The 20,713-nt window shown below is 43.1% G+C and overlaps 1 protein-coding gene across 1 annotated transcript in view; it reads right to left on the bottom strand.

Moving 5' to 3' along the window:
• Window positions 1-20,713, bottom strand: part of LOC126095271 (probable E3 ubiquitin-protein ligase HERC1) — an 814,023-nt gene that overhangs the window by 701,589 nt on the left and 91,721 nt on the right. Inside the window, exon 10 of the mRNA XM_049910030.1 lies at window positions 18,773-18,907. Coding sequence (XP_049765987.1) covers window positions 18,773-18,907 — 135 coding nt within the window. The remainder of the gene's footprint in view (window positions 1-18,772; window positions 18,908-20,713) is intronic.

Genomic DNA, 20,713 nt, shown 5'->3' with positions numbered 1-20,713 from the left:
ATGTCATATCCACATCCGATCTTACATTTAGGAAGAATTCATTGAAACAACTTGACATCTGAACAGCGTTTACTATAATTTCATTTTCACGTCTAATTTTCAAAATCTCATGAATTTTTACTTTGGCTCCTAATTCAGACTGAACAGCTGACCAAACTGCTTTTGTCTTATTTCTGTGTTCTCGTATGAATTTATTATTTGCCATTTTTTTAGCTCCCACTACAACTTTCCTAAATACCGCTTTATACTCTTCGACATAAGTAACAAAATGCGGATTTCTGTTTGATTTTAACTCATTGTGGAGCTCTCTCTTTCTGGCACTAGAAATTTTTATTCCTGTTGTAATCCATTTGAGTTTACCATTTACTTTCTTTTGCTTATATCTACAAGGAAATGATTCATTAAATATCTCTAAGAAACAATTTAAGAATTTGTCATAGTTTATCAAGCTTAAACTATTGTGGTCCACAGGCCAGCTTATTATACTTAATTTACTGCAGAATAAATCCATTTTACTTTTACTGAGATCCCTTTTTATATACACTTCTGGAGTCTTTAGGTTATTTGCTTTTGGAATCTCAATAAACAGAGCCGACTGACCTGAAATACCCAAGTCTAAGCAGTGTTTGTGCTTACTTCCACAATCAAATTTGTAGTTAGTAATAATATTACCAGTGCAGGTCACTGGTCCACTGTTTTCCCTAGTGCCTTCAGAAAAGTTTAGCTTGAAACCAGATTCCTGAATTAAGTCACGAAATTTTGTGGAATCATTGCTTTCAACTAAGACATTTAAGTTGAAGTCTGCTGCTATAACAACTTTTTTCTTACTTTCTTTCTGGAGTTTTTCTAGGAGGCATTCAAATTTGGCTAAGAACACTTTTGTTACCACACATCCAGAATTCTGTATCTTGCTATAACCAGTGTGTCCAGATCACGTAGTTCTACAGAGCAACTTTCAAACACGCTCTCTTCATTTAAATAATTAAAACTGTCTCTTACTGTATAACTTACAAAAGAATTGACAAGAATGCAGGAGCCTGCATGAGATTTGCTTATTCTACAAAAGCTAGCAGCTACCTTAAAATTATTAATACTATTTAATACTTTTATACAATCTTCTGTTAACCAGTGTTCGTTTACGCAGATTATTTTAATATTTACAGATTCTGAAAGCAGAATTTATAGGTCATCGATTGTTGAGTATTTACGATTTGGTAGTTCTGCCCCAAAGCCATTTATATTCCAGTGCATCAATAGATCATTTTTGTTTTTGGTTATCTCACGTGCACCCTTTACTGGGTACCTAAACTTTTTATTTTCAGTCTGAGTTTTTTCTTTGTCACCCCTATCAGAATGAATTATCTCATGTTTGGTTCTTTATTATGGCATAATGCCATACATGCCGGAAGATGAAAAAGTGCATTTGAAATTTAGCAAATAGTTGAAACTAGCCAATGGTGTGGAATGAAACACTTTGTTTCAAATAAATTTACTGCCTCTGTGAAAATAATAATAAAATGCAAATTTCTTTAGCAGATCGACAAAAATAACTTCATTGTTCTGCAAGGCGATTAATGCTTGACTACCAAAAATGTGGAAATAAAATAAAATCAGAAAACTGAAACTAATAACATATTTTAGCCTTCCATAAATATGTGAATTATTTTAATTCACTTGATAGCTCCTGGCCACAGAATTATATTTTGTTTTCATTTAACATGAGAGCTGTAAATAAAGAGTAAATAGCAAAATCACTGAAAATGGAGACTATTCCCCCTCCCCACTACAACTCAGACTGCTCTGCGCAGTGCAAATCTAGCAGCGTGGGTGCACAAGAAAAAATTTTCCAGGTAGCATCTGACTGCTTGTTGGTACTGCTGATACAGCTAACACTCATAAGTCACACTTCAAGTGGGCAGAAGCGGTAGAAAGTACCGCTCATACGCTCATACGCTAGCAACTCTTCAAACGAACCTGATGTGAACAGTTGTGACGTCACAGTCATCGGAAGCAGTTTGTTGTCATGAAGAATTGCATAGTCTTCGTCCTATAGCCTTTGACATGTTTTGCTGTTGTCCAACGCTTGTGTGTGCACAGTGTTTCATTGCTGTAAATGGCGCATTTCCTTTGCAACTTAAGTTTTTTTTTTTTTTTGTCTCTTTATTTTTATGGCAACATTATTGTTTTGCAGTAGTGGGATACAGTAAAAGTCTTTGTCAGAGTATCAGTTCTCACCAGCTAAATTTCAAAAATTTAACTGAAAAATAAAACAATGAAAAATACCCAGAATTCTAAAAAATTCCCGGGTTTTTCCCAGTTTTCTCCCAGATGAAAAAATTCCCCAGGTTTTTCCCACATTTCCCGGTTGTCCCGTGGTGTATACACCCTATTCTAGCTCGACTATCACCAGACCTCACTAAGGAACAACAGAAGTAGCTACTTGTCATTCTTCAAGAGTTCTCTGATGCTTCAATCCACTGGTGAAAAGCAAATTAGACAAATCGAGGGTGAAGCACCACATTAGCACTGGAGACCATCAACCAATAAGGCAGAGAGCATACCGTGTGTCAGGAACGGAATATCGAATAATTCACGACAAGGTAGAGAAAATGATAAAGAATGATATCATTCAGCCTTTGCAGAGCCCATGGTCATCACCAGTGGTTCTCGTCAGGAAGAAGGATGGCAGTTGGAACTTTTGTGTTGATTACAGGAAGCTTAATAAGTTAACTAAAAAGGACATTTACCTCCTTCCACTAGACTGTCTGAAGGGGGCTACGGACATGTACTCAGGATACTGGCAAATCAAAGTAGATGAGGCTGATCATGAGAAAACTGCATTCATCACCCCTGAAGGGCCTGTATGAGTTTAAATTAATGCCATTTGGTTTGTGTAATGCACCAACAACTTTTGAACGGATGGTGGATAATCTTCTAAGTCACCTGAAGTGGACAATGTGTCTTTGTTATTTAGAAGACATTATAGTGTTCTCAGAGACATCTGATGAACACTTAAAAAGACTGAGGGCCATTCTTAAGTGTCTCCAACAAGGCAGATTGAAACTTAATCCAAGAAAGTGTATCTTTGGAGCAAAAGAAATCAAAATACTTGGTCACCTTGTGTCAAACGAAGGTGTGCAGCCAGATCCAGAAAAGGTGAGATCCATAATGGAATTTCCTATTCCTAAAAGTATTACAGATGTGAGAAGCTTCATCAGATTATGTTCTTATTACCATCGTTGTAGCAAAGACTTTTGTATCAAAGCGAGGCCATTCCGAGAGTTGCTAAAAGCCGATGCTAAATTTATCTGGGGTGGTGCTCAACAAGATTCTTTCGATGTGCTGCGAAAAGCTCTGGCGACTGACCCTTTACTTGCTCTGTATGATGAGAGAACACCTACAGAACTACACACAGATGCCAGTGGGTATGGAATCGGTGCTGTTCTGGTGCAAATTGTGGGTGGAAAAGAGAAGGTTATAGCCTATGCTTCTAGGACACTTACAAAAGCCGAGCGAAACTACTCAGCTCCAGAAACAGAATATCTTGCTGTGATCTGGGCCATGTGCAAATTTGACAGTATCTCTATGGAAGGCCATTCACAGTTGTTACAGACCACCATTCACTTTGTTGGTTGACAAGTCTTAAGGATCCAACAGGAAGACTCAATAGGTGGGCATTACGTCTTCAAGAGTATGACATTATCATAGCGTACAAAAGTGGAAGAAAATACCAAGATGTTGACTGTCTCTCAAGAAACCCTGTGCAAGACCATCAAGACTTTGATTAAGATAGTGAAGCATCTCGCTGCACTCCAGGATCTCTCTGTTGAGCAGAGGAAGGATGCCACGATATCTCAAATTATGCTCACCTTAAATTGGTCAGAGGATGTGAAAGGACAATTTAAGGTAGTTAATGGATTACTTTGCAAGAAAAACTTTGATCCGTTTGGAAAGAGGTGGCTAGGCCTACCAGTAATTCCTAAACACATGCGCTTAGATGTTCTACAGAAATTCCATGACACACCCGAGGCCAGACATTTAGGATTTATTAAGACATATGATAGGATCTGCAAGAGATATTTTTGGCCAGGTTTATTTAGGAGTGTCCGTCACTGTGCGTCGCACTGTCGAGAGTGCCAGAAGAGAAAGGCAGTTCCTCAGAAACCACCTGGCCGACTCATACCAATTCCACTAGCTGAAATGCCTCTCCAGCATGTTGGGATTGACCTCCTCCAACGATTTCCAACGTCTGCTAGTGGCAATAGATGGATTATTTTTTGCACTGATTATGTGACATGCTATGCCATTACAAAAGCTGTGAAAACAGCCGAAGCATCTGAGGTAGACAAATTCATCATGGAAGACATTGTATTAAGACACGGTGCCCCAAGGTTATTAATTATGGATCAAGGGAAAGATTTTCATTCAAATCTTGTGAAAGAGATAAACCGTTAGTGCAACATTACTCATCACATGACGACCGCCTACCATCCACAAACTAATAGGCTTACTGAATGCCTTAATAAGACCTTGGCCAACATGCTATCAATGATCGTCAATGTTGAACAGAGCAACTGGGATGAGGTGCTACCTTTCGTGACGTTTGCCTACAACACCGCCACACAAGACACCATGGGATTTACGCCATTTTTCCTGGTGCATGGGCGTGACGCGACTACGATGATGGACACTGTGTTTCCGTTACATATTGATGATGTGGACGACGACTACATTGGCCACGTGTTAACCAGAGCTGAGGAAGCTCAACAGTTAGATCGACTCCGCACGCTGCAGGCTCAAGAAAACAATCGCCGAAGGTATGACGCGAGCCACCGCCCTGTTGTCTACTAGCCTGGTGACCTCATCTGGATCTTCATTCCTGCTCCGAAGGTTGGTCTCTCTGAGAAGCTCCTCAGACACTACTTTGGACCTTATAAGGTTGTAAAATAGTTGGCTGATGTTACTTATGAAGTTGAAGATTTTGACCCCGACACAAGACGGCGAAAGATCAGAGATATGGGCCACATCCTTCGAATGAAGCCCTATAAGGATCCTGCAACCCAGGGTAAATTTGAAGCTCCAGCCTTCTACATGACAATATTCTATTCTTTTACTGAACTTTTAATTACAGAACTCAATGTTCATTTCAAACCACATTAAGAAACTATTGCAGCACCTTCAATCCAAGGAAATCTGCAACAACTCCAGGAGAAAAGAAAGCCTTATAAATACGGGACCCAGAAATATTTATTTCTGGGTGAAAATGCAAGAATAATATTTCTGCGAGAATGTGGGATGTGGCACAATCACTTGAAACCTGTAGAGCAAAAGCCTGCCACTGTAGTGGAAGGTATCGATCAGTGTGATGAACACTTTTGTACCCTTTTAGCCACACTGACAGTGTTCTCTGTGATTTGTGAAATATGGTTATCCACTCTAAAGAGGCTAAAAACTTACATTAGAAATAAAATATGAGATGAAACACTAACTGGTCTAATCAGTGTTCATCAATATCTGGTGGTGCAGCTAGGATCCAAAGAAATTATAAATAAGGTAGTAGTAACAGGTAAGATTAATACAATATTTTAATTTAAAAAGCCATTGTTGTTATTTATTAAATTAGTTTAACTTATGACCCAAAGTTACTGCTAAATGCCAAAGCACTGCAAACAAAGACTAATATTGTAATACTATATTATATAAGAGGCTGACAAATGAAAATGAGACAGATGCAGAAACAGAAGGTATCCAGTTTATTACAAGTAATCGCCATAACTGTTTCATCCCACTGTGAGACAAGACAGTTGAGCCTTCATGGAAAAATTTTTGCAGTTGCCTATGGAACTATGATTGTACCCAGGAAAACACCTCTTCATCCAAGGCAAATAGACGGCCATGAATGTCTTCTTCAGGGCTCCAAAAATGAGGAATTTGTATCGAGAGAGATCGGGACTGTGTGGAGGATGTGTAAGAGCTTCCCAGTGAAACTTCTGTGGCATAGTCTAAACAACCTTGACAATATATGGGCAGGCATTATCTTACAAAAGAATGGTGCCATCTGTCAACATTCTTGAGAATTTGGAGTGGAAAGAGCACTTCAATTTTTTCAAAATGTCCACATCAACACCAAGTCAAAATTCCCAGGAATGTTGATAGACAGCATCATTCTGTTGAACGATAATGCCCACCTACATGTTGCCAAGGCTGTTTGCACTACACTGCAGAAGTTTCACAGGAAAGCCCTCACACATCATCTGTACAATCCCAGTCTCTCCCCATTAATTTCCATATTTTTGGAGCCCTGTAGAAAGACATTTGTGGCCCATGATTTGCTTCAGATGAAGAGGTGCACACTTGGGTACAATCATGGTTCCGTAGGCAACTGCAAACTCTTTTCCATGAAGGCATTGACCTTCTTGTCTCACACTGGGGTAAATGTATTAACTGTTATGGTGATTACATTTCAAACAGTAAACAGTTTTCTTACTTTTTTCCACCTGTCATTTTCATTTGACTGCTTCTTGTAGAATTAATTATATAATTTAATAATACAGTATGTAATGGTTATACTACTAATGGTGGTATAACCATAACATTAAGTACAGAGGGAATACTGTAACATACTCATCTAGGTGTTTTTCAAGCTCGCCTTTGATGGGGCAGTATCTCATTCAAGGACTCAATAAATGTACTTTTAGTACTTAACTTAGCCTTCAAAACAAGATGGAGAGACAATTATACAAAGTGGGAAAGAAATACGAACAAGAGAAAATGATTTAATGCCACCTGGAAAGTTAGGGGAACTGCTCTTAAGGAAGTTGAATTAGCTAAACATTTGAAACAAATTAAATAGAGTTTGTGGAAATTGCAGAAACAAAGAAGACATCATCTGGAACTAAATATGTAGATGACTATATAATGTACTGTGGAGTAAAACAGGAACAATAAGGAAGTAAAGGTGTTGTCATCTACATCAATAGAAAATAGGAAGTGAAAATTGTGGACTATGAATATGTAAATGAACATACTGTACTAAACGGAATTAAAGGTCCAAGAGGAATCCTACGAATAATAGCAATGTATGCCCCACAAGAAGGAAAAATTGACGAGTACAAGGTCTTTTACAATCAATTAAAAATTATATGAACCAGATACAATAAAAATCAAATATTTCCCATGGAATATTTCAGTAACAGAACTAGAAATACCAATTACAAAAGTAGTAGCCATGTTTGGAGAAACTGTGTGTAGTGAAAACATCAAAATACTTCAAGATTCTACTGCCTTCAATCATTTAAAAAATAGCAATAGTTTTTGTACAAAGAAAGAGATACATAAATTTATCTGGTGAGCAAGAGGATATACATTTGTTACAGGTTACACAATAATAAATGAGGAATTTCTTGGACAGGTTACAGATACAAGTTTACCGAGGAGTGAATACTGGATCAAATCACTTCTTATATATGTCATAACTGACATCTATACAAAATGGAGAAAAGTGGTCGGAGCTGTTGGTGATGGCAGCCAAGTGTGTGTAAGGTGTACTTGCCTGTGTGAATGTTTTCTTTGCTGAGGAAGGTTCTGTCTGATAGCTCCATGTGTAATAGTCTTTTCTTTGTGCCTGTCTGCAACTCAGAGAGTCATCTTTGCTGTGACTAGATCTACCCTGTTTCTAACATTGTTGTTATTCCAATCTGGAGTTTCTGTGGTTTGAGTAAAAAAGGAGTACGCTTAGACTGTGACACTAGACTAAATGTAACAGTGCAGGTGATGCAGCTCTGATTGCAGAGAACGAAGATGACCCTCGGATGTGTGTCTATAAGTTACAGCAAATAGCCACAGATTACAACCTAACATTGTCTGTAGATAAAATGAAAGTGATGACACTTCAGGGCATGCAACCAGTAAGATCTAAAATAGCCTTGCAAAGAAAAATCTTGGAACAAGTTAGACATTTTAAGTATCTAGGATGCGACTTCACTTGTGAATGTAGCCATGATGTGCACCAAATATTCAGTAAATTTACTTCTGGAGTGTAGAAGGATCATTAAAAGTCTGCAGAACAAAGCCAGGAAAGAAACCTAGCTGAAGTTTTATAAAACCATAGCAGTACTAACCCTTACTTAAGAAAGTGAAATACGAGTGATGACAAGACACCAAGAAAGAAGAATACAGGCTCAAAAAATGAGGTTTCTAAGAAAAGTGGAAAATGTACATGGGACGATGGTAAAAGAAATCATAATGATAGGAAAGATTTGTGAATATATACAACCTAAATGAAAAAATAAAGGAAAATATGGGAATATGGGAGGAACATGTAGACCATATGGGTTGAGAAAGATTCCCAGTAAAGGCCCTAAATTACAAATGTACTTAAAGAAGAAATATATGAAGAGTATATAAAATATGGAGTACTGTAAAAGGCAATTTGCCTAATACATGAAGTGAAGAAGAAGTAGATGAAGAAAAAGAAAAAAGAAGAAGAAAAAGAAGAGGAGGAGGAGGAGGAAGAAGAAGAATATATAATTATCTATACTTAAAAACAAAGCTGATGTAACTTACCAATCGAAAGCATTGGTATGTTGATAGAAACACTAACAAACACAAACACACACACAAAATTCAAGCTTTCACAACCCACGGTTGCTTCATCAGGAAAGAGGGAAGGAGAGGGAAAGACGAAAGGATGTGGGTTTTAAGGGAGAGGGTAAGGAGTCGTTCCAATCCCGGGAGCGGAAAGACTTACCTTAGGGGGAAAAAAGGACAGGTATACACCTGCGCGCACACACACACACACACACACACACACACACACACACACACACACACACACACATATATATATCCATCCGCACATATACAGACACCATTTTGTGTGTGTGTTTGTGTTTATTAGTGTGTCTATCAACATACCAACACTTTCGTCTGGTAAGTTACATCATCTTTGTTTTTAGATATATTTTTCCCATGTGGAATGTTTCCCTCTATTATATTCACATAATTAATTATCTATACTTTTAGTTTTGTTACTTTTGTGGTGAATAAGTACCTTAATACCTACATCACATATCTTTCATTTAAAGGTGCTTTGATTAATTAGTGTTTGCCGGCAGTTTTACTTGGGTTCTAAGGTACTTATGGAATTTTTAATTTCCAACAGATTGATTTTATTGGGGTTAACAGCAAAGCCTTTCTATGGCATGAATGAAGTTAGGGGCAAGTCTAGTTTTCCTTTCTAAAGGGCAGTGTTGGACCTCCCCTCCCCTAACCCTTTTAAAAGCTGTAGATATATCAGTTCCAGCAGTATCCTTTTATTATTGTAGCAAACACAGATGTTTCCCAAAGATGACAGAATGATCATGTTAATTACTACACAGAACACAGTTACAGGTTGTGTGTAACAGATTTGTGTGACCAAATACATCATCTTAAATCACTCAGTGAATGTTCTATGAAATGTCTCCTTCTATGGTTTTGGTGGGATTTTTCATATCCAGTTGAAGGTGATATGGGCAATGCCTGTGTCTGTCCTATGATTATGTACCATATTACCAAATCTGGATGATTGATGATCTGCCACTTGGACTGTGAAAGCCTCAGTTTCTTTACATTGGAGGTATGAATGAAACAACGCCTTCAGTCACAACTTTTTCGTGTTTTATTAACAACACAATGCATTTTGGATCCTGTGGGCCCATCGTCAGTTGTAATTTATCTTAATATATGTTTTATTTCTTTTCCTGAATGAAGTGAAATGCACATTCCTGTCACTGCTGCTGGTTTGTGCTGCTGACCGTAAGAACCTGCAATTCATGTTCAAATATAGGGAACTGGATAGTTTAGAGCAGAAATCATTAAGTGATATTTTGTTAATTTTCTTTTGGAGTTGCAGAAATCCCCTAGTCACTTTTGTAGCAGAATACAGAACTCTACACTAAACCATAAATGGAGACATGACTTTCATCTATACAAATAAAAATCAATTGCCACGTTTTTTGTTCATTTTTGTCAGTAAAAGGTTTCTATGAACAAAATTTTTGGAAAATCCAATGGAAAAGTCAGAAATTAACATCAATTGTCGTATGTATGAAATATCTTCAATTAAGAATGGCTAGATAAATTTGGTTGATTTTTGTATTTGTTGTGTTCGCAATAATCAAAAGAAGTTTCATGTGAAAGAAAATTTTTGGAAAGTCCACTGGAAAATTTGGAAATTAATATCAGTTGTGAAACATCATCACATGAGAATAGGTTGATCATTTTGATACTTATTTACTCATTCACTTATATTTATTGTGTGTGTGTGTGTGTGTGTGTGTGTGTGTGTGTGTGTGTTTTTTTTTTTTCCTCTCTCTTTTTTTTTTTAAGGGCGCTCAACTGCTGAGGTCATTAGCGCCCAGTCACTGCAGTCACTGTTGTTAGAGCACATGGAATCTGGTAAAACTCAAGGGGATGGAGGGGACACCAGAAGGACCCGACAAAGATGCAGACAAAATAAGTAAAAAGATTAAATGTCTTTGGGCAAGCCAGTTAAAGTTATAAAACGCAGAATACGAGCAGCTGCTCAAGCGTCATCAGCTAAAACATCCGGTAAAGTAGATGGCAGGGACAGGACAACACGAAATTGACTAAAACGGGGACACGACAATAAAACATGGCGCACTGTTAATGCCTGACCACAAGGGCACTGCGGGGCTGGGTCACCGGAGAGCAGGTAGCGGTGGCTAAACCGGCAATGCCCAATCCGCAACCAGGTCAGAAGGACCTCCTCGCGCCGAGATGGTCGGGAGGATGTTGTCCAAGCAGTTGGTAGCGGTTTTACTGCCCGGAGCTTGTTTCCTTGGAGGGATGACCAAGCATCCCACCACAACGACACAAGCCTCTTACAGACATCCCCACGAACGTCGGATGACGGGACACAATGGGAGGCTGGCCGAGGCAGGAGGACTGCAACCTTGGCTGCAGCATCCGCAGCCTCATTCCCAGGCACTCCCACATGTCCGGGAACCCACAGAAAGCTGACAGAACCACCGTTATCAGCGAAAGAATGGAGGGACTGCTGTATCCGTTGAATCAAGGGATGGACCGGATAGGGAGCTCCAAGGCTCTGAAGAGCACTGAGTGAGTCAGAGCAGAGTACATATGATGAATGGTGGTGGCGGCGGGCATACTGAACGGCCTGATGGAGAGCAAAAAGCTCGGCCGTAAAGCTGGAACATTGGTCGAGGAGCCGGTATTTAAATGTGGCGGCCCCGACGACAAAGGCACAGCCGACACCATCGTCAGTTTTGGAGCCATCGGTGTAAATAAAGGTGTGACCGGCAAGTCGAGCACGAAGTTCGGCAAACCGTGAGCAATACATTGCAGCCGGAGTACCATCCTTCGGGAGTGAGCTGAGGTCGAGATAAACATGAACCGGAGCATGGAGCCAAGGTGATGTCGGGCTCTCACCCTCTCTGAAGGTGGTAGGGAGGGCAAAATCCAATTGTCGAAGCAGGCGACGGAAGCAGACTCCGGGGGGCAGCAGGGCAGACACATACAACCCGTACTGACGGTCGAGAGAATCGGCGAAGAAGGACTTGTAAGAGGGGTGGTCGGGCATAGACGACAGCTGGCAGGCATACCGACACAGCAGTACGTCGCGCCGGTAGGTCAACGGTAACTCGGCAGCTTCAGCATAAAGACTCTCGACAGGACTAGTGTAGAAGGCTCCGGTCGCAAGACGTATCCCCCGATGGTGGATGGAGTTGAGCCGGCGTAAGAGGGACGGCCGAGCGGACGAGTAGACGAAGCTCCCATAATCCAGCTTCGATCGGACTATGGACCGATACAAGCGAAGCAGGACAGTGCGATCCGCTCCCCAAGATGAACCGCTAAGAACTCTGAGGACATTAAGGGAACGTGTACAACGGGCTGCCAAATAAGAGACATGTGGAGACCAACACAATTTCCTGTCCAACGTGAGCCCTAGAAACTTAGTTGTGTCCACGAATGGGAGAACAACGGGACCGAGATGTAAGGATGGCGGAAGGAACGTTTTATATCGCCAAAAGTTGATACAAACCGTCTTTTCTTCAGAGAACCGGAAGCCATTTGCCACGCTCCATGAGTAGAGGCTGTCTAGACAACGCTGAAGGCAGCGCTCCAGGAGGCATGTTCTCTGGGCACTGCAGTAGATCGCGAATTCATCGACAAAGAGAGAGCCTGAGACATTAGGTGGAATGCAATCCATAATTGGATTGATCGCGATGGCAAAAAGGGCTACGCTCAAGACGGAGCCCTGAGGCACTCCATTCTCCTGGAGGAAGACGTCGGACAATACGGAGCCCACACGTACCCTAAACTTTCGATCCGTTAAAAAGGAATCAATAAAAAGGGGCAGGCGACCGCGTAGGCCCCACCTGTGCATAGTGCGGAGGATACCTCCTCTCCAACAGGTGTCATAAGCCTTCTCCAAGTCGAAGAACACGGCTACCGTTTGGCGCCTTCGCAAAAAGTTGTTCATGATGAATGTCGACAAGGTCACGAGGTGGTCAACAGCGGAGCGGCGGCGACGAAAGCCGCATTGGACATTAGTAAGTAGCCGTCGAGATTCAAGAATCCAGACTAACCGAGCATTAACCATGCGCTCCATCACCTTACAGACACAGCTTGTAAGAGAAATGGGGCGGTAACTAGAAGGAAGGTGTCTATCCTTCCCGGGTTTGGGTATAGGAACAACAACGGCGTCACGCCAACGCATGGGGACTTGACCTTCGGTCCAGACGCGATTGTAGGTACGGAGAAGGAAGCTTTTGCCCGCCGGAGAAAGGTGTGCCAGCATCTGAACGTGAATGTCATCCGGCCCCGGAGCAGAGGACCGGGACAGTGCAAGCGCACGTTCGAGTTCCCGCATAGTAAAGGGGGCATTATAGATTTCCAGATTCAGCAAGTGGAAGGAAGGTCGCCGAGCCTCTTCTGCCTCTTTCCTGGGAAGGAAGGCAGGATGGTAATGGGCGGAGCTTGAAACCTCCTCGAAAAAGCGGCCAAAGGCGTTGGAGACAGCCACCGGATCAACAAGGACCGCATTACCTGAGGTCAGGCCAGGTACCGAGGAGTGGGCCTTAATGCCTGACAGCCGGCGCAGGCTACCCCAAACGACGGAAGAGGGAGTAAAACTGTTAAAGGAGCTGGTGAAAGAGGCCCAACAAGCTTTTTTGCTGTCTTTGATGACTCTACGGCATTGCGCTCGGAGTCGTTTGTATTCAATACAATTCGCCAACGTAGGATGGCGGCGAAAGGTGCGTAAAGCACGTCGTCGAGCACGGATAGCGTCCCTACAAGCCTCGTTCCACCAGGGGACGGAAACGCGACGTGAAGAAGTAGTACGAGGAATGGAACATTCGGCAGCATGGATGATAACAGCCGTGAGGTATTCGACCTGACTATTACAACTGGGAAAATCGTGGTCCGGAAAGGTCGCCAGGGATGAGTAAAGTCCCCAGTCAGCTTTCAGTATGTTCCAGCTCGAAGGACGTGGGGATGGGGTGTGGTGCAGGAGACGAACGACACAGGGGAAGTGGTCGCTCGAATAGGTGTCAGAAAGGACATACCACTCGAACCGACGGGCAAGAGTGGTAGAACATATCGAGAGGTCCAAGTGGGAGTAGGTATGAGTGGAGTCCGAGAGGAAAGTCGGGGCACCGGTATTGAGGCAGACAAGATTGAGATGGTTGAAGACATCTGCCAAGAGTGAGCCTCTTGGACAGGATGCGGGAGAGCCCCAAAGGGGATGATGGGCATTGAAGTCGCCAAACAATAAAAACGGCGGGGGAAGCTGAATGATCAGGTGCATCATGTCAGCCCGACTAACAGCAGACGACGGTGGAGTGTAGATGGTACAAACTGAAAAAGTAAAAGCAGAAAGAGTAATGCGGACAGCTATTGCTTGGAGTGGGGTGGTCAATGGGATGGGATGGTAATAGACGTCATCCCGAATGAGCAACATGACCCCACCATGAGCTGGGACACCGTCCACAGGGGTGAGGTCATACCGCTCCGAGGTATAGTGGGTAAAGGCAAGACGGTCAGTCGGGCGCAACTTGGTTTCCTGGAGTCCAAGGACGAGCGGACAGTGCAGGCGGAGGAGCAGTTGTAATTCCTCCCGATGAGATCGAATACCTCTTATGTTCCAATGAAACAACGCCATTGCTAATCAAAAAGTTGGGGGAACGAGACGGGGGAGGAGCTGGTCACCTCGACGTCCGCGGAGGGCCAGGTTGCGAGGGAACAACGCTACAACCGACGGGAGGCGGATCCGGTTCCATCGACTGGTCGCCAGCTGCGGCTGCTGTCCCTGGTTGTGTAGGAGGGGCAGCATCATTTGCCGACGAAAGGCCAGTTGAGCGCCTGGCAGCAGAGTGTCCCGGCGAAACTGAGGACGGCCGGGAGCGGCGACTCACGGATGGAGCGTCAGTCGAAACGCGCCGGGGTGGAGAGGGGGATAGAGACTTCTTCTTGGAAGCCTTCTTGGAAGGCCGAGGAGGCACAGGGATGGTGGGCTGGACCCGAAGAAGGTCCTCACGCGCGGGGTCCGTTTTGGAACGCCGGACCTCGGAAGCCGGGGTCCGGAACGTTTCCCCGATGGACGCCTGAGAAGAGGATCGCTTCTCAGGTGGCGTGTGGGGAGAAGGAGGAGGAAGGGTGGCCCCTGGGGCAGAGGGGGTGGGGGCCCCGGGGGAGGAGGATTTGGAAGGGAGGGATTTGGGAGGCGGAGGCAGAGCCCCCTGATGGGCGGAGGAGGCGGAGGGGGGACAGGAGAGGGGTGAGGATACCACGGAAGGAGTGGACACAACTGGGGCAAACGAAGTGGTCAATGGCACGGGATGGAGGCGGTCATACTTCTTCCTGGCCTCAGAATAAGACAGCCGATCCAAGGTTTTGATTTCTTGTATTTTCTTCTCCTTCTGATATGCGGGGCAGTCTGAGGATCTAGGCGAGTGGACGCCAGGACAATTAACGCACCGAGGTGGTGGGGTGCATGTATGTTCCTCATGAAGAGGACGTCCACAATCGCCACAGAGGGGCTCAGCCTCACACCGTGACGACATGTGCCCAAAGCGCAAACACCTAAAACAGAGCATAGGAGGCGGAACGTAGGGTCGCACGTCACACCGGTAGCACATTACCTTTACCTTCTCCGGGAGAACGTCCCCCTCGAAGGCGAGGATAAAGGCCCCAGTGTTGATGCGACGGTCTTTGGGGCCGCACTGGACTCGCCGGACGAAATGCACGCCTCGGCGCTCCAGGTTGGCCCTGAGCTCCTCATCAGATTGTAGCAGGAGGTCACGATGAAAAATAACCCCCTGCGTCCTATTGAGTGCCAGATGTGGGACAATGGAGACTGGGATGTCCCCTAGGCGGTCGCACGCCTGGAGCGCCGCCGACTGTGTGGCGGACATGGTCTTGATAAGAACGGACCCTGAACGCATCTTGCTGAGAGCCTCGATTTCCCCGAAGATGTCCTCAATGTGCTGAACAAAGAACATGGGCTTGGAGGTGGCGAATGTCCCCCCATCGGTTCGAGAACAGACCAAATAGCGGGGGAAGTACTTCGCTCCAAGCCGGCGGGCCTGTCCCTCCTCCCATGGAGTGGCCAAGGGGGAAGGGGCAGGAGAACCAGAACTAGCAACGGTACCTTTTCTTTTGAAAGACTCGGCCGCAGAGCGACCCAATACGCGGTGACGTTTCATCTGCGAAACGTCCGCCCCGATACCACCCACTCCGACCAGGGGCTCTCCCCACGGGCGTCACCCAGCCGCAGCAAGGGCCACCTGGCAGGATGACCATTGCCGGGAGTCCTGATGCCCCAAGGAGACGGGCATCTACTCCTTGGCCGACATGGGGAGGGTGCAGCTCAGGTATCGGCAGTACGATCCCTGTGTTGTCAGGGGGCTACAACCTAGAGGGTACATGACGACCCCACCACAACGGGCTGGCTACCGTGCTGGATTTCTGGTGCCATGGAAAGTCCATCATGATCGCTGGTGCAGATGGAGACGCACTATGGGCGTAACTGGGACAACCCAAAAGGCGTTTAGGCCCAATTTGAGTAATAGTGGGTATGGTTACAACGCCGGTGCAATGCTGAGTGCCAAGGTCTGAGTGCACTTAGGACCAGTGGTACACCACGTACGGTGTCCTTCCCCAAAAGGTTCGTACTTCTGTAGAAATTTAGAAAAATGGAGGTCAAACCCCAAGGGGGACCATCACATGGAAGGCCGAAACGGTTGAAACTCCTTTTAGTCGCCTCGTACGACAGGCAGGAATACCTCGGGCCTATTCTTACCCCGGACCCGCAGGGGGGGTGTGTGTGTGTGTTTTCATAGTTTTGAATGGTAATGGTATTTTTGACATAAGAAAGAAAAGAAAAAAAAATCACTGAATCTGACAGTTTTCCTGTCACATGTTTTATATTTACATAACAAAAAGAATCAGTTCGACACTTTTATACATATAATACATAAATACATATGTAAAATGTAAAGGTGAAACGTTGTTACCAAAAACTTCAAAAAGTTCTTCACCGATTTCCTACAAATTTTTACACACCACTGTAATGAACATTCAGACACAGACTCTATATTTGTATAATATATATAATATATACATACATGAATAATATATACAGGGAAAGCGTGGTTACCACAAATCTCAGGAAGTCCTTCATTGATTTGTTTCATATTTTGGCAGCAAAAAGGGGCCAAGAAATTTTGGATGTAAATGCAATTCCCACACACATTTAGCAACTGCAAAGCACTGTTGTGTTCACTATATTTAAGAGTCATTTTTAAAATAAGAACCAATTTGTAATGGAGTAAGAGAAACTAGTAGCCATGAACATTTGAACATTTGTCATGTCATGGCAGCAGCTTTTGGGTCCCAGCATTAGAGAACTCTGCCACCTGACCATTTAACCAGTTAGCAACAGTTTCTTTCAACATGTAATCATTTTCCAAGCACTTTCACCAAGAAATCCCTTCAGTTTGGAAACTGGTGGTGCTAAGTCATAGCTGTACGGTGAATGATCCAGTAATTCCCAATGAAACTTGTCCTGTCATGTCTTTGTTCTTGCCATAACGTGAGGCCAAGCATTGTTGTGAAGCAGATCGACACTACTGGAGAGCAGTCCCTGCTGGCAAATTTGAATAGCATGCCTAAGCTTTAATAATGTTTCACAATGCCTCTCAGCATTTATTGTCATTCCTCTTGGCAAAAGGTCTAACAGGAGAATACCTTTTCAGTCCCAAAAAACTGTGGCCATGAGTTTCCTCACCATGAACATTTGTTCTTTCTTCATTAAACAGTAACTGAACAGGAACTGAAAAGTGATAGTGGTCTCTACAATCTACAAGCCCACAGCTCTTGTTATCAGTCAATAGGTCAAGGAGTATTTCCTGAAAGATTGAAATGTACACTCAGTCATAAAAGTGGAGATAAGCAATTAACTTCCAATTACACACTCATGTCTCTCCTACAATGTTCAGAGAATTGTCTGAAAAGGTAGTTCACAAAATAATATTGAAACACCTTTCTGTCAACAATCTTTCTACAACACTCAGATTGGCTCCAATAAAAACTTCTCCACAGAGGATGTAATCTATGATGTCACTGCAGAAATAACCACAACAATTACTGCATTGAATTTTCCAAAGCCTTTGATTGCACAGATCATAAAATTCTACTAGAGAAAGTAAAATGGTATATTAAAATATATATGGTGAATAAGTGCAAAAGTTTCTTCCTGAAGGTCAACACAAAATGGGCGATGCCATGAAATGACTTGCCTGGAAAATATAAGGTTTCTAGGCATCCAGACAGATCATGAATTGAGGTGGCACTGGTACATGGATAAATTAATCAAAAAGCTCAGTTTTGTCTGCTTTGCAATTAGGACTCTGTTTCACTGTCTTGATCTACAGGCAAGATTGGTAGCATACTTTGCACAGTGTCACTTATTCATTCATTCATGCGTTCATTGTGTGCTGTAGGTCCAGGCAAGAAACAGAACCTTCAGGGATGTGGAATACAAGTGATAACTGTATTGTGAAAAGTGCCAGTGTATGTATTAACAAAAGATAACAGCAGTGAAATGTCGTAGCTGTGTTAGGACAATCCTTATGATTAAAGGAGCCATGAGTGGGCTTCCAATCTATATATTCTAGACAGTTTTCAGATAAGTCATTTAGTATCATTTTGTAGAATGTTTTGTCACATCCACCACTTGCAAATCTGTTGTTATCTCAATTGTTTGTTGGATAATTAAAATCTCCTCCAATGACGGCTGTATGATTGGGCGACATACATACTAGCAAACTGAAGTTTCCTCTAAGGTTTCTGGTTACATCTGGGAGTCAGTCTGAATGTTGGTATAAACATCCAATTATAAGTATGCGCACACTATTGATATGATTCCCTTCCATATAATCTCACAAGCAGCTGAATTTCTCTCTGAGGAGATATGATGAATCTCACATGTATTGTGACAAATTTACTATTTCCATCCTTTTGACTTACACTTAGATTTACCTTATAAGCATCACTGCTATCAATTTCTGATTTTAATCAGCTTTCCGTACCTAGTATTATGCAAGTTCCCTGCACCCTGTTCCCTCAGTAGTGGCCAGAAAAGCCTCTTCAACATATTTAATGAAGCTAATTATAACAAACTATGAACTAAAACAGAAATTTTCACATAAAAATCAGTATCAACCTGGGAAATATTACTTACTCAGGAGTTGGAAATGGTTTAAGCATGTCTTTCTCATCAAACACGGTAGCATACTTTTCCAGAAAATGGTGAATAAGTGCAAAAGTTTCTTCCTGAAGGTCAACACAAAATGGGCGATGCCATGAAATGACTTGCCTGGAAAATATAAGTTTCCTCAATCAGCATGTCAAAAAGATGCATAACAGAAGATAACAACACTTTTAAAAAAAATAAAGCTACTAGAATTTGAAAAACATTCCATTAGATATACTGAATTCTAGAAGCAAATTAACATCTCTATGGATGGAAACAGAAAACTGTTAAAATATTTTGGTTATGCTGCCCAGTTCTATGGTCTGAATCATGGGTAGAACTCCTCAAATTGCACCATCCTGGCACACCTTACAAAACAACTCAATATGCCTGTCTATCTCCACTGCAATAGATACAGAGTCTCCCTTGCTAATCCTGCAGAACTAACACTACTGTGATACAGGAGAGGCACTTACTCTGCTCATTTTCTACTTTAAGTTTGTCAGTGGACTGCATTTTTTAACATATAATTAAGAGGTCCTTCTATTAAATATTTTCAGCGGGTTAAAATGGTTTTTGAAACTAGAACTCAAATTGGATACATACAGTTGTACTCTAGCAATAAATAAAATGCTTAAACTGACACGCAGCTTCCAATATGCCACTAACCTTCTCCTTCTGTTTTAATGAACATTCTGTAGTAAAATTTTTCCATCAAGATTAGTATCCCATTGTCTATAAGTGGTGGGGATGTGGTGCCTCTGGCGTGAAGTGTCATGTCTTTGGACCCAATGATCTTTGACTCTACTTCTAACTAGTTCTCTCTGCACACTATGTTCAGACAGCCATATTGTATTTGCCTTGTTCAGTGTTTACATAACTATTCATTCAACTGCAAAAGTGTGTTAGTACCGATCTATGACTCGTAATATCCACAGTGGTGACCCCCAACATCATCATCATGTGTTTAGGAATTATTTTGTGCTTCTTTTCTTCACTAACAGACTTCATGTACCGGTCCACAGAGTCTTCGGAGCAATGGATCTACCAGTGTCATTTTGTGCCAGTGCCTTGCACCCTATAACTGTGCTCGCATTTTTACTAGTGTTCCTAATGTACGTTTGGTTAAAAGTGAACAATCACCTGGCCCCAGTCATGCCGGTGGCCACTTAACCATAACCGGCCCAACATGGCCACCATCAAATGCTACTATGTAGCAATGGCTGTTACACGGACAGTGCACGCCGCTTAGTGACATTGTAAACAATCATCCCTCAGCTAAGCAGTCACCTTCGGTTTGGTCTGATGTGCCGATGACATTCAAGAACTGTAATTCAAACGTTCATGCACACGAAGTCACACATTCTTACATGCCTGACGTCATTGCACCTAAGGACGTGGTTCGCATTGGTAGATCATCCACTGAGGCACTTCCTTGGGTCTTACTCGGCATCCACTCCGCCCACAAGGAGGAGCTGAATGCTTCGCTGGCATAGGTCTTATATGGAGAACCGCTTGCCCTGCCCGCTGAATTTGTTGAGGACACACCACCGACCGATGCCATTGACCTTCCTGCCCTTGTAGAACGAGTGCATGCACACGTCGCCCACCCCTGCCTCGCACTCATTCCATGCCGCCAATGTTTGTACACAAAGACCTGGCATTGTGCAAATTCATCATGCTATGAGACAACTTCATACGTGCGGCCCTGCAACCTCCTTCCTCCGTTCTGCAACGTGTCTTACGCCACGGAGTGAATACTTACGTGATACTACTCAATGGACGACCGAATACAGTTTCAGTTAAGCAATTAAAACCTGCATGGTCCCTCTCCAAGCCACGTTCCGACACACCAGCCAGCCTGCCATCACCGACACCTTGCCCGCTCATGTGACCTCGAACGACTCTCCACTGCCCACGCAGCAGCCC

The sequence above is a fragment of the Schistocerca cancellata genome, chromosome 8 (assembly GCF_023864275.1).
Source record: "Schistocerca cancellata isolate TAMUIC-IGC-003103 chromosome 8, iqSchCanc2.1, whole genome shotgun sequence".
Lineage (NCBI taxonomy): Eukaryota > Metazoa > Arthropoda > Insecta > Orthoptera > Acrididae > Schistocerca > Schistocerca cancellata.
The sequence above is the reverse complement of the archived record's forward strand: the minus strand, read 5'-3'. Positions and strand labels throughout refer to the sequence as shown.